This window comes from Syngnathoides biaculeatus, chromosome 6, assembly GCF_019802595.1.
Source record: "Syngnathoides biaculeatus isolate LvHL_M chromosome 6, ASM1980259v1, whole genome shotgun sequence".
Lineage (NCBI taxonomy): Eukaryota > Metazoa > Chordata > Actinopteri > Syngnathiformes > Syngnathidae > Syngnathoides > Syngnathoides biaculeatus.
In genome coordinates, this window is record NC_084645.1 from 32,382,045 (window position 1) to 32,394,489 (window position 12,445).

Genomic DNA, 12,445 nt, shown 5'->3' on the forward strand with positions numbered 1-12,445 from the left:
TTGGCAAATTAGGTCAAAATCCTTCCATCTGGCACGGGTAAATGTAAGAACACTATTTAACAGAAAACCAATACAAAGGACCCGTCGGAACTTTAAATGCCTACAATGTATTTTGCTTTACACAAGCTTTCCCCACGGAGCATCAAAAGATGACAATAGTGGATGTTGAGGCATTATTTGCATTTACAGATATACCTGTTTTTAACTTTTGACAAGAGACACTGGACATATGGAAAACAAAGTTTCATTAAATTCATCATGTCAGCAACACGTATTTATGCTCATTATTGTAGCATACACAGGAGAGCCGCTAAGATGTTTTCCAGGTTTGGTCAAGTGATGTTCTTCATATAGCGAACTACAATCACGATGATGGTTTCATTGTGGGAGCTATGCTAAAACAAACAAACAGCATAATAAATATGGATACAAAAACTCTCCATCACCTCACAAAATGCTTACGATCTGCTGAATGGTTACTCATGTCCGTGAGTACTGGACTGGTCAACCCCACTGGAACACTTGCAAGTTATTAAGATTTGACTTTCTCTGTATTGCTTTTGTTGGCAACTGCCACCCCTAACTCTGTATTAATGTTGCTGCTCATATTTTACTCTCAATGAAAATTCCACAATATTCTTACCTTTTCAAACGTTGGGTATTGGGCAAGACGGTCAGTTGCACGTATGTACTGTTGCTGGTATGGGCCATGCGGCTGCAAGGGCAACCTTTACAAAAAGGACATAATTTCCAGGTTAATAACAGAAATGATTATAATGTGCTGCGACGCAGCTTCGCCACAGAAACGGAAAAGACATTTTCTCACTTGTTTGGTGACACATATATGTCACCCGACTTAAAATGTGGTTAATAATTGTAAAAGTGTTGCAACGCGGCGAGACGGTAGTTTGTTTATTAAAGGGCAACAATCACGATGCAAAAAAGTAACCAAAAATGACTTCAGTAGCACTTCGAGAGGGCCTCTCTTGCTCCGAGTTCATACAACAACATACGTCCATTATGCATCCATCCATTTTTTTAGCCACTTATCCTCACAAGAATCGTGGGAAGTGTTGGAGCCTATCCCAGCGAGTAATAAACGTCATAATATAAATACAGAAGATTAGTATTGGTGGGAGGGAGAAGGGGCATCCAAAATATGTAAGTGTCCTCCCTTTCCAGTTCTACAGTTTTTAAAGAATCTAATTAGATTTTTCATTTCTTTGATCACTATTTTCAAAATAATACAAGGACGCCAATAAAGGGTGTCCAAATTCTGAACATCCATTTGTTTAGCCAGTAAGTCACTGAAAACCACTGAAAACGTGGACATGAAAAGGTGAGTTCAGACGGAAATATCCAAAACTTGGAAGTGCAATATTAATCAAAGTAATTTATTTCTAGAAAAGCTGCACTATTCATGTTACTTTTTTTTTTTATATAAACATGCTGTGGAGGGTAAAGTCATAAAGACGGTGAAAGAGTTGTCAGAGGGCAGAAGCGTGTCACAGTCCACGTGTGCGTGTGGGCCTCGTGATCACATGAGGCAGGCAGCATTGCTGCTTGAAACTTAGCAACAAGCCGTGCAGGGCGTGCTGGTCGCCACGGCGACGCCTGACGGCAGCCCTTTTTTACGGCACCATATCTCAAAAAGCAGAAGTGTCACGTCAAACCTGCTGTCAAGCTCCACTTTTAATAGGAGCGCGTGCGCGTGCTTGGCACTTCACTTAAGTTACTATGATTTCACACGCATTTGAAATAATTCCTGCCCCCGTTGCGTGTTTTTTGAAGCATTTATATGCACTCTGTGGGCTTGTTAAAAGTGCAGCCGTACCCTGTAGGTGGCATAATCGCAACCACTTCACCCCCGAAATTTAAAGATGCATGAGCGACTAGAAGAGTTCAGTGACGTTTATTTACTAAGAAGGTGGCATTACCGTGTAAAAGTGCACTGGATCGAACGGCGTGGGTTACTTGTGAGGCCTTGAGTGTGTGTTCCTCGTCTCCCTTTTTTTTTTTTTTTTTTTTTTTCCTTAGTTTGCATGAGTGGAGCGCTCACTAGCGCTGCCAGCGGACAATCAAACCCGCACACCCACCTCCACACGCTCGCATTTCTCATATTGTTACTTCTACTCCAAATTACATCGCCGAGGCTTGGTGGAGCGGAGGGGGGGAAAGAAAACACAACGAAGAGAACATAGTTTGAAGTGCACGCCGCGTCTAGGCAGCGAAACCACCACATCCAACATGGAGTCCCCGCCTGATCCAGCGAGCGACCCGGGCAACAGCGCCTCGGAGCCGGCTACCCCGGTCAGGGAAACCCCGGTAAGCCTGGAGACGCTCCGGAAAGCAGACCATCCAGCCCCGGTTCGAAGGCAGACCTGCTCGAGCACCAATAGAGGTGAGTGTAGCTGTGGAGAAACGTGGCTAGCGAGAAACTTCCAAATGAATTAAATAGCTCCGGTTGAAATAACTGCACAGTGTATCAGCATGGGGCTGCGTTCATTTGGGTGGGCGCAGCGGTTTAATATTTCTTTGTAACGTCTCGTTGCGTCTTTTCTGGCGTTCACTCCACAATGACAGCTCAAATCGCATCACGTACGTCACGATCAGTAACATACGTTCAACTAATTCCATTTGTTTTTTTTTTTGTACTTATTATTTGCACGGGCAGCAAATGCGACCCAGGCAGGGTGTCAAAAGTTTGCAAACTGCGGACAGCTTTATCGATCGATCTTCGCGTGGACTTGGGTCGTGAAGCAGCACTCAAGCGTGTGATTGAAATGACAGCTCCAATATATGTTTTTATTCCATGGTGTTTTTTTTTTTTTTAAGGCGTCCGGCAGCTGGATTTGGTTGTCTTGAATGCACTGCGCCTTTCGCGTGGTAGGAAATCTCTTGTACTGGGCCTTCCATTGAATGTTTGCATCTCCTTTGGATTTATTCGCGTTGTACACTTCAGTCTACAGTTTAACCACACCCCCCTTCTGTATTCCTCGCCTTGTTCAAGTTAAAATGATTTTTTTTGTTTTTACCACCCCCCCCTTCCCCCCGATAAAGCTCAGTGGTTGTCAACATGACACAAAAAGGACAAAATAACGCGCTGCACACTGACAATGAATCCATTGCACTGTTTTGTGTCCATGTGCGCGCGCCCTGGTCTTCCTGCCGTGTATATTTAGAGTGTGATATGGGGAATGTGGAATGTGAGCTGGTTATGTAACAGGTTTAGCCATAAACACAGGCGCGCAAGATGAGGGTTAGAAATCATCGCAGAGTCGTCACTTGCAGATCTTTTCCTTTTCGCACCACTTTTACGGCCACTTTTGGAGCTGATGTTTGGTGAAATCAAATCGCCCCTCCAGTATTTACACAACACCGAAGCGGGGGAATAAGTGTGTGACTTGTGGCTTGGCAAAAGCTGACTGAGCTCTTACGTAATAGCGGGGCAAAGACAGGTAGTTAGGAAGCTTGGATTGATTTTTTTTTTTCCTCTTCTCCCCTCTCTTCACGAGTCTGGCTTTTTGAGAGTCTTCTAACCTGCTGACCCACATTCACCCCCTACAACCCTATTTTATGCACACGATTAAATTGTGTCTGGGAAAAAGAAGAAACGACAGGGAAAAAAGATCGCCTCTTGCCTCTTATGTAATGCTGAGTAGGGAGATAGAAAAAAAAAAAAAAGCAAACGCATGTTTAACCCCTCCTGCGTTGAATGAGTGGTCCAGCTGTTCAGTCTGAGGTAAGGTTGAACGACTACAAGAGAAAAGACAATTGTCCAGGAGAACTTTTTTTTTCCTATTTATTCTAAACTTGGCATCACAAGTCTAGTGTGAAATAGATTGCTTTATAGATCTCTTGAATTGATTGTTTTGCTCTCAGAGTAGTTCAATGAGCATTCCGGTCAATCACATAAATATATTTTTAATGCTACATAGCCTCAGGTTTGAAGAGTTAGTGGAAAGAGTAGACAATTGATTCCTAGCGCATCTGTCAGGATCTTTAAGTGGCTGTCTGCAAATTTGATCGCTGTAATGGCATTGTGTTGTTGTTGTGTCACTGCAACTTAATCAATAATCTCTTAAATGGTGGGTTGCAGACACAAAGCAGAACAGGCCTTGGTTTGATGAAGATCCCCAATTCAGATTGTGAGCCAGTCCAGCCGACGAAATGTTCATTGATAAGTCAAAGTTAGAACTATTGCGCAATCGAGATAATTCAAATTAGGGATGCACCAAATTCCACTTTTTTTTTTAAGACCAAGAAGGAGTGGAAATAAATTTGGGAAAAAAAGTGTCACCTCATTTTCGGTTGCACATAAAAGTAGTTAACGGAATACATTTCCGGTTTTTGTTTGGAAATAAACAAATAATACAGTATATGTTAGTTAAAAATATTCAACTAATAAAAGTGTTCAAATTTAGTAAAAAAACAAAAAAATCCCATGTACTTACAGTTGAGTATACATATTTGCTGTGTACTTTATAACGCAATTGTGATAAAAATGTCTATTTTAACAAAAACGTTTATTGCGCATGACATACATTTTGCTCAAATATAACTTCTTACACACCGAGTCAAACATTGTTAAAACATGAGATACATTTGACTCAGATATCACATTTATGTATTAAGAATATTTTTTTTACATTTGCACATTGCTATGTACAGCCCCCCCCCCCAAAAAAAAAAAAGTGCTGTAGAAATAAAGTTGAGTTGATGTGTTTTCCTTTGGACACAGAAACGTCTGCTTCCACTTGCCCTGGATTTGTAGCGTATGCGCTGCTTCAGTCGTGGGCACCTCGGGCTCCGGGGCCACAGTGTGGTGCAGCCATGCAGATAACGTACGTACTGTAGACCTCATGAAAATACACACAATCATGACAAACTGCAGGCAACACACTCAGGGAGGACAGAAGAGTAGATGACAGGCTGGTTAAGGGTACCCAGTGTTGTAGTACAAAAGCGGGGTGTTTTTACGAGTCATGTACAGCATTGGATACAAATATCGGTATTAATGCATCACTAATTCAAATGCTGATGGTTAATTTAGAATTAGACTAGCGATGAGGCGAGTGTGTAACTCGTAAGTTGGGCCTTTTTTCTAATTTGTTATTTTTAAAGGGATGGGAAAGTCTCTCCCTGAATGTTTGGAACTCCTCTTTTGATGCCGGTGTCATAATGAATGTAGTAATGCTGCCCAGAAAAGTTGTCGTACATGGATTCTCGGTTGTTGGAGCCGAACTTGTCATGTTCTTCTTCTTTCAACCCAGACTAATGGCTCAGCCTGAATCAATTGCACCTTTGCTGGGTGAAGCCGAGTAGCGTGCACCATTTTGCCTTAATTGCTTGAAGACATTCTTAATTAAGAGTCCAGCACAATTGATGCCCTTCTTAGAAGAATTCTGACCAATTGACACCCATTCATAATTTAAACAAAATAATGTTGTGGTAGTGGGGGGAGGGGGGGGGGGGTTGTATCTGCTGGAAAGCGTTGGCATCACAGTTCTGAGGTCCCAGATTCAATCCCGGACCCGCCTGTGTGGAGATTGCATGTCTCCCCGTGGCTCTGTGGGTTTCCTCCGGGCACTCCGGTTTCCTCCCACATCCCAAAAACATGCAACATTAATTCGACGCTTTAAATTGCCCTTAGGTGTGATTGCGAGTGCGTCTGTTTGACCATATGTGCTCTGCGATTGGCTGGCAATCAGTACAGGGTGTAACCCACCTCCTGCCCGTTGACGGCTGGGAAAGACTCCAGCACTCCCGCGACCCCTGTGAGGATAAGCGGCTAAGAAAATGGCTGGATGGATGGATAATATTCTAGGTCACTGGTCGACCCACTGGCTGGATTTCAGTCATTTTTCCCTTATATAGCAATGGAAAAGGAAATAGACTGATCCAGGGTCAAATGTTTGGTTGTAGTTTGCATTGGCATAACAATCAACCGATATGACAATAATATTGATGTAATCCCTCAGCATACTGTTAATTGAATCAAGTGTTTTGCGCTCAACACTACCTCGCAGTTCCAATTCACATTTCAGACGTGTGCGAGATTTTTAGAAGTAGTCTACAGTGAGTTGCTCGTAGAAATCAAATCAAACCTGACATTACAGCTTAGTGGCTGATTGAAAATAAAATCACCTCCTGTTAACGGACGCGTTGCCAGACTTTCATCCAGCGGTTTTATTTTTGGACTGTGAAATGAGAGATTTCAGCTCTTGTGGCAGCAGCATTTATTTTGTTGTGCACGCTTCTCAGTGGACGTGGTGCAGCGAAGCAAAAATAAAATTAAATACTTTTTTTCTTCTTTTCCGGAAAATCTGAAACAGCCCGGGGATGCCTTGGAGCTTTCACGCCACTTAACCGGACCACACTTCACTCATCGACTTCTCAAATTCAATGAGTTAGCGCTAAAAATGATACAGATGTAGGTGCTTGGCCTGGACTGAGCTCTGATGTGACTTTTTTTTTTTTTTTTTTTTTTTAAGTCTTTCTTCCTATAATGTCATATTGAATTTCATTCCTCCTGCGTTTTCATTCAAGAGGTGATAATATCACATTTTATTGGGACCTCTCGTGTCACTTAGATTTTTTGAAGCCAAAGCACAAGATTGATTTGTAATACATTCGCGGTATCTGTCCGCAGGCAAGCCAACGTCTGTTAGTTCACCTGACAAAATGTTTTGTTTTTTTCTCTGCTCGCTGTGTGGGCTATGACATCTGGTCCCAGTTTAGACTTTGGTAGTGCTCCTGTAGAGCAGTGTAAGGTATTCTCATTTTATGGATTTCAAAGTTCCATTTGCATTTGAGCAGCCGAGCGCTTGCTTAAGGAGGATGTGAGTTTCAATGTAACATCAAGATGAAATGTGCTCGATTCATCTTTTTTCCACTTGTGAGGCTTTCGCTGTCCTCATCCCGCGTCTGTTTGAAGACAAAATTTTAGAAGTCTTGTCTCTGTTTCTGCTGTTTTACATTCATGAAACCTTTCTGATAAACTGCAAGGATTTTTGTGTAAACTCTCAAAAGACATTATGTTCGATACAAATGCAGAATCCAAGGTAATAATTCTTTTTTTAAAGGTCAAAATTTAGTTCTTTTTGGTGTCGGTTACCCTCCCTCCCCTTTTTCTGCTGTCCTATAATCAAGTTATTGCATGTGAATGTTAACATGTTCAATCATTTCACAAAACAACACTAATCCCACGCATTTCCTGGTTGGATTATTTACCATCTCTACTATGAGTATCGTGATGGCATGTGGCATGTGGCCTGCATGTGGCACTCACGCAAAGGGATAGACTGATACCGATATTAACGTTAGCTATCGCAAAAAATCTCTGATAATCTGTACACCAGTACCAGATGAAGATTGACATATACCTTCCGGGTTTGTAGTGTGCAATTATATACTTTAAGAACATGGCTGACAACGCTGAAGTGCATGCAAATTAAGATCATCAAAATATTTGATGAACTCCTCGCATGATGAGGGAGGAGTAGCAATGGCTAGCATTCATATTCCATGTTTGTTTTGTATTTTACCGTGTAATGTGCTCTTAATATTTTCCAGGAACTGTTATGAGGCCGAACTCTTTTCTGTGCCGCCTTAAAAGTTACATTTTGCAGACGGAGATGCACTTTTTCCACATTCAACTAATTTGGAGTTGTACACGGATTATGCGTGTATAACTGTGTTCTAGGAAACTTCATGAATCGCTCTGTCAATTTAATTTTGTTTTTTTCTGCAATCATGTTTTTTGTTTCTTGTGTAATTGATTATTATTATTTGCGGTTTAGTGCAGCAGATTTTCATTTGTACGAGCAGTCATGTAATAGCTGCACGAGCTGCGTTCATGTATATTTTGTACATTTCTTTCTGTCAGTAGTATAAAACTGATTATAGGGGAAATTAAACTTTGCATGGGCATCATTTTCTTGGCATACTCTCTACAATGAGGAACACTGCGGTGTTGTAGGAGAGGACCCAAATTGGATTCTGAAGTTTTGTTGTTTTTATTATACCTGTAGAGCTGGCGGCCTGGTGGGCGACTGGTTACCACTTCCACCTCACAGTTCTGAGGACCTGGGGTGTAGAGTTTGTTCTCCCTGTACCTGCGTGGCTTTTGTCTGGGCATTCCGGTTTTCCTTCCACATCCCAAAAACATGCTAGGTTCGTTAATTGGAGACTCTAAATTAATTGCCTGTAGGTGTGAATGTGAGTTTGTTTTCTATGTGCCCCCTGATTGGCTGGCGACCAGGTATGGGGGTACCCTGTCTCTCTCTGCAAAATGTATGAGAGGGATTAAACCTGTTTTTTACTGTTTAGTACACAAGAGGATCCTGGACATGCTCGCTGTGCATTTGTCAATTTACTATCGATCCCTGCCAGCTACAAGAATGGAACACAGTCATCCTGTGTTTCAATCTTGTTTTATTCTTTTTTTGTGAATATCCATTGTGAGTTCACACGTAAATTCAAAATCCCAGCTCGTAGCCTCAAGGTTCATCCATCCGTCCATTTTCCATACTGCTTATCCTCACTGAGGGTCACAGATCAAAGTTCATTGCAATCGGAAATCCATAATATGACATTCTGGAGTCCATATGTTTTTAATCTGTATGGGTACTTGATTTAAGTGCTGCGGGTGTCACGGTTAATTCAAGCTGACTTGTTACTTGGCGTTTACACAGTGCAGGAAATGTGGAGCAGGAAATGACAAATTAATGACCCACACATACAACAGTGTTGTAGAGTGGCTACATTTATTGACTTATTTTGGGTGCACTGTAGGTAAAGCTCAGTGGTTAGAGCACTGGTTTGGTAAACCAGGGGTTGTGGGTTCGTATCCCACTGGGGCCTCCACTCCCTGAGAAGGGTTGCATCAGGAAGGGCAACCGGCGTGAAAATTGTGTCAAACATATATGTGCGTTCATCTGAGATGACACACTGTGGCGACGCCGAAAGAAACTTACTTTTACTGTAGGTAAAGCTCAGTAAAATGATACTGCATGTTCAATACGCTTTTCTTTCTTTTACGAATATGGGAACCTTTCTTCTTTTCCATTTATGTCATTGTAGAAAATCCAATTGGCTTCGAAACAAAATAGTTCAGCTACACATATCAAAACTGCTGTAGACCAGATGTAAATATTTTGCTCATCGGACTCAAATCTGAAATAATGTTAATGTTGCAAGTGTTGTTTGTTGAGACCTACAGATAAATGAATAGTTAGGGGTTAACTGGCCTTGTGGTAGCATTAAGTAGTTTAATAATCTGAATGAAAGAAACTAATAAATTTACTTAAAAAAGCAGGTCTCATAGTATAATCAATCCTTAAGTTTCTTTTTTAGTCAGAAAAAACAACATTGCAGTAAAATATTGGTGGCGGCACGGCAAATGGACAAACTGGTCTTATGTTGTGAGCTGAGATTTGATAGAATTAATTCAGCATACGTCGATTTATATCCTATTTCATTTAAATCAAGGTTCAGCAATCCTATATCATACTTACTTCATACCAAATGTGAAAGTTGTTGTAATGTGGGACAGTTTATTTTGGAGTTTGAATCACCAGTGGCTTCAAACTGGGGCTGGCGAGCAACTTTTGACTGCTGATAGACACCAGATTTGATGCAAAATCTCCAGTGGTGAATGACAGCTCAGATCTTTGGCCCATTTACAGACGTTGGTATGCAAGATGAAGCAGAAGAAGGGGAAAAAAAGCCTGAATAGTAATGACCAGAAATACTCCAGATGCATTATTGGAGGATGTTAAAGGCGTCTAAATTTAATGTGGTGCACTGTGACCTGGGCACTGACTGCGCTTGGCTCAAGAGCTGCTTTGAGTCCCTCTGACACTACGTGGGCCTCTCAGAAGGGGCCTGTGTGATGCTGAGAGGGATGTAAAGGCTTATTCAAAGCGAGACTATGTCACATCCAGGGCCGAGCCTTTCATATCCTCAACTCTGTGCAGAGGCTGCGACGCACCCTAGCAGGTAGGTACGCCTGTCAAGCTCCAAATCTCAGCGCTCACTTGGGACGCATGGCCAGCAATATCTTTCAAACCATCAATTCTTTGAAGCACATCACACTGTGCACACATGTTCTGCATCGTGTCATGTGTGTCAAGTCATATGGACTTCACAGTGTTGTTTGTCTACTCGGAGAGGAAGAAAAAAAAACACAGAAACTTGAGTATCTTCGTGGAAGGCTACAAACGACTTTCACACGGCATAAGGTTCACATGTGGACTGAATGGACATTGTGTGTGTTTGCTTTATTGTTTGGGTTTCAAAACAGGACACCCGATGTTGTAAAATCTAGAGTATGTTGTTTAAAGCCCTCACATCAAATCTCAGGAGCCTGTTTTGACACGCTTTGAGGATTGATCCTTGCCGAGTCCATCGAAGCTTATTTATTGATCGTGTGAAATCATCTCTTGGATATTGTCACACGTGCTAGTCCATCTGCTTTTTTTCATTAAGCCAAATACAGTGGCACCTTGAGATTTGAGTGACCCAACTTAAGTTTTTTGAGACACCAGCTGTCATCTGGCTGAGTTTTTATTTTATTTTTTTTGCCTTGACTTATGACCTGAAACGTGGAATGGTGTTGATGTATTCGATTTAGCTCACGTCACAATAGCCAGCACTTTGGAAAATAGTGAACAGTTCTTCAAAAAACAGACTTCAAGATATTATTCACCATATTTGAAGTTTACTGTCAGACTAAACATAAAATAGAATTGTACATTGTGTATTTAAAGGAGGAGTGAAGCTCAGGGAGAAGAGATAGTGAGGGTGGATGACTTCAAATACTTGGGGTCAATAATACAGCACAATGGAGAGTGTGGTAAAGAACTGAAGAAATGGGTCCAAGCACGGTGGAACTGTTGGCGGACGGTGTCTGGTGTTCTATGTGACAGAAGGGTCTAACGCTAGGATGGAGGGAAAAGTTTATAAAACATTGGTGAGGCTGGCCATGATGTACAGATTGGAGACGGTGGCACTGAAGAAACAACAGGAAGCAGAACTGGAGGTAGCAGAAATTAAGATGCTGAGGTTCTCGCTTGGAGTGAACAGGTTGTATAGGATTAGAAACGAGCTCATTAGAGGGACAGCCAAAGTTGGATGTTTTGGAGACAAGGTTAGAGAGAGCAGACTTCGATGGTTTGAACATGTTCAGAGGTGAAAGAGTGAGTATGTTGGTAGAAGGGTGCTGAAGATGGAGCTGCCAGGCAAAAAAGCAAGAGAAAGACTAAAGAAAAGGTTGCTGGATGTTGTGAGGGAGGACATGAAGACAGTGGGTGTTAGAGAGGAGGATGCACGAGATAGGCTTAGATGGAAAAAGATGGCACGCTGTTGCAACCCCTAAAGGGACAAGCCGAAAGGAAAAGAAGAAGAAGAGTATTTCAAACAACCTAAAACCATTGGCTTAAGATTGCACCCATTAGCTTAATGCTCGTAGTGCGTTCTATGTCTGAAACGCACAAAAATGAGCGGGGACACAAAAAGGAAGATCAATCTGCATCTGAGGACGCAATGCTGTGGATTAGTATTCCGGCGTTGTGCTGGAAATCCAGCGAAGCCTCATGAAATCATCATCGTTAGCCTTAAGCTAATGTTCACGTTTACAACATTAAGCAAGTAAGCTCACAGCCGTTGACGTTTAAGTGCCCAAATTGATTACTGAAACGACGGTGAAATTGAATCAGCCGCAACGTGCTTCCTTTATAGATGCTCGTGTGTCACTGTCTTGATGTCATGAAAGGGATGTTCTGTCTTGCAGGTTTTTGTTTGCATTCCACTTTAGTATTTGAAATGCTCAAATGGGCAGGCTTCGTTGCTAATGCCGACTTACTTTTTATGGGTATGTCACACGACTAACCCGAATGACAACTACTGCGGTGCGGGTATGTGTCACGGGCAGAACCCAGACGAGCTAGTGGGAGGATTCAGGCACTTTTGAGAGAAAAACAATCATTACACTTTAAACAACGACATCCATTAATGAATTAATTGTCGACAATTTTGATCGTCTGCGATTGAGGCTTCCTACTTTTTTTGTCTTCAGCAAAAAAAGAATGTTTGCTTTTCATTGGTCATCGTCAAATGGTTTGAACTTGCATGTTGCCTTAAAATGGAGATGATTTCCCATCATTTTTATATGTTATGGTAACATTATTTGTGATCCTGTTGTCATTGTCGTTTTTAACCAAAGTGATGCTATTAATGAACAAACTTTATTAATCACCTGCAATAAACAACAACAAAAAAACCTCGGAGATAAAGCAACTTGAAAATCAGTGTCATTTCTCTTGGCTTGATTACTTATATTGGAATAAGAGGCACGACTTAATCTCATAAATAAAAAAGGGAAGCGATACGGATCCGTCCCCTCCAGGTACTGGCGCCACTTAATCGAATTAGCTCCACTTGC

At 41.7% G+C, this 12,445-nt stretch overlaps 1 protein-coding gene across 1 annotated transcript in view; it reads left to right on the plus strand.

The window, feature by feature from the left end:
* Positions 1–2,006: 2,006 nt before the first annotated feature.
* roraa (RAR-related orphan receptor A, paralog a) overlaps positions 2,007–12,445 on the plus strand; it is a 230,245-nt gene continuing 219,806 nt past the window's right edge. The window contains exon 1 of the mRNA XM_061822862.1: positions 2,007–2,401. Coding sequence (XP_061678846.1) covers positions 2,248–2,401 — 154 coding nt within the window. The 5' untranslated portion in view covers positions 2,007–2,247. The remainder of the gene's footprint in view (positions 2,402–12,445) is intronic.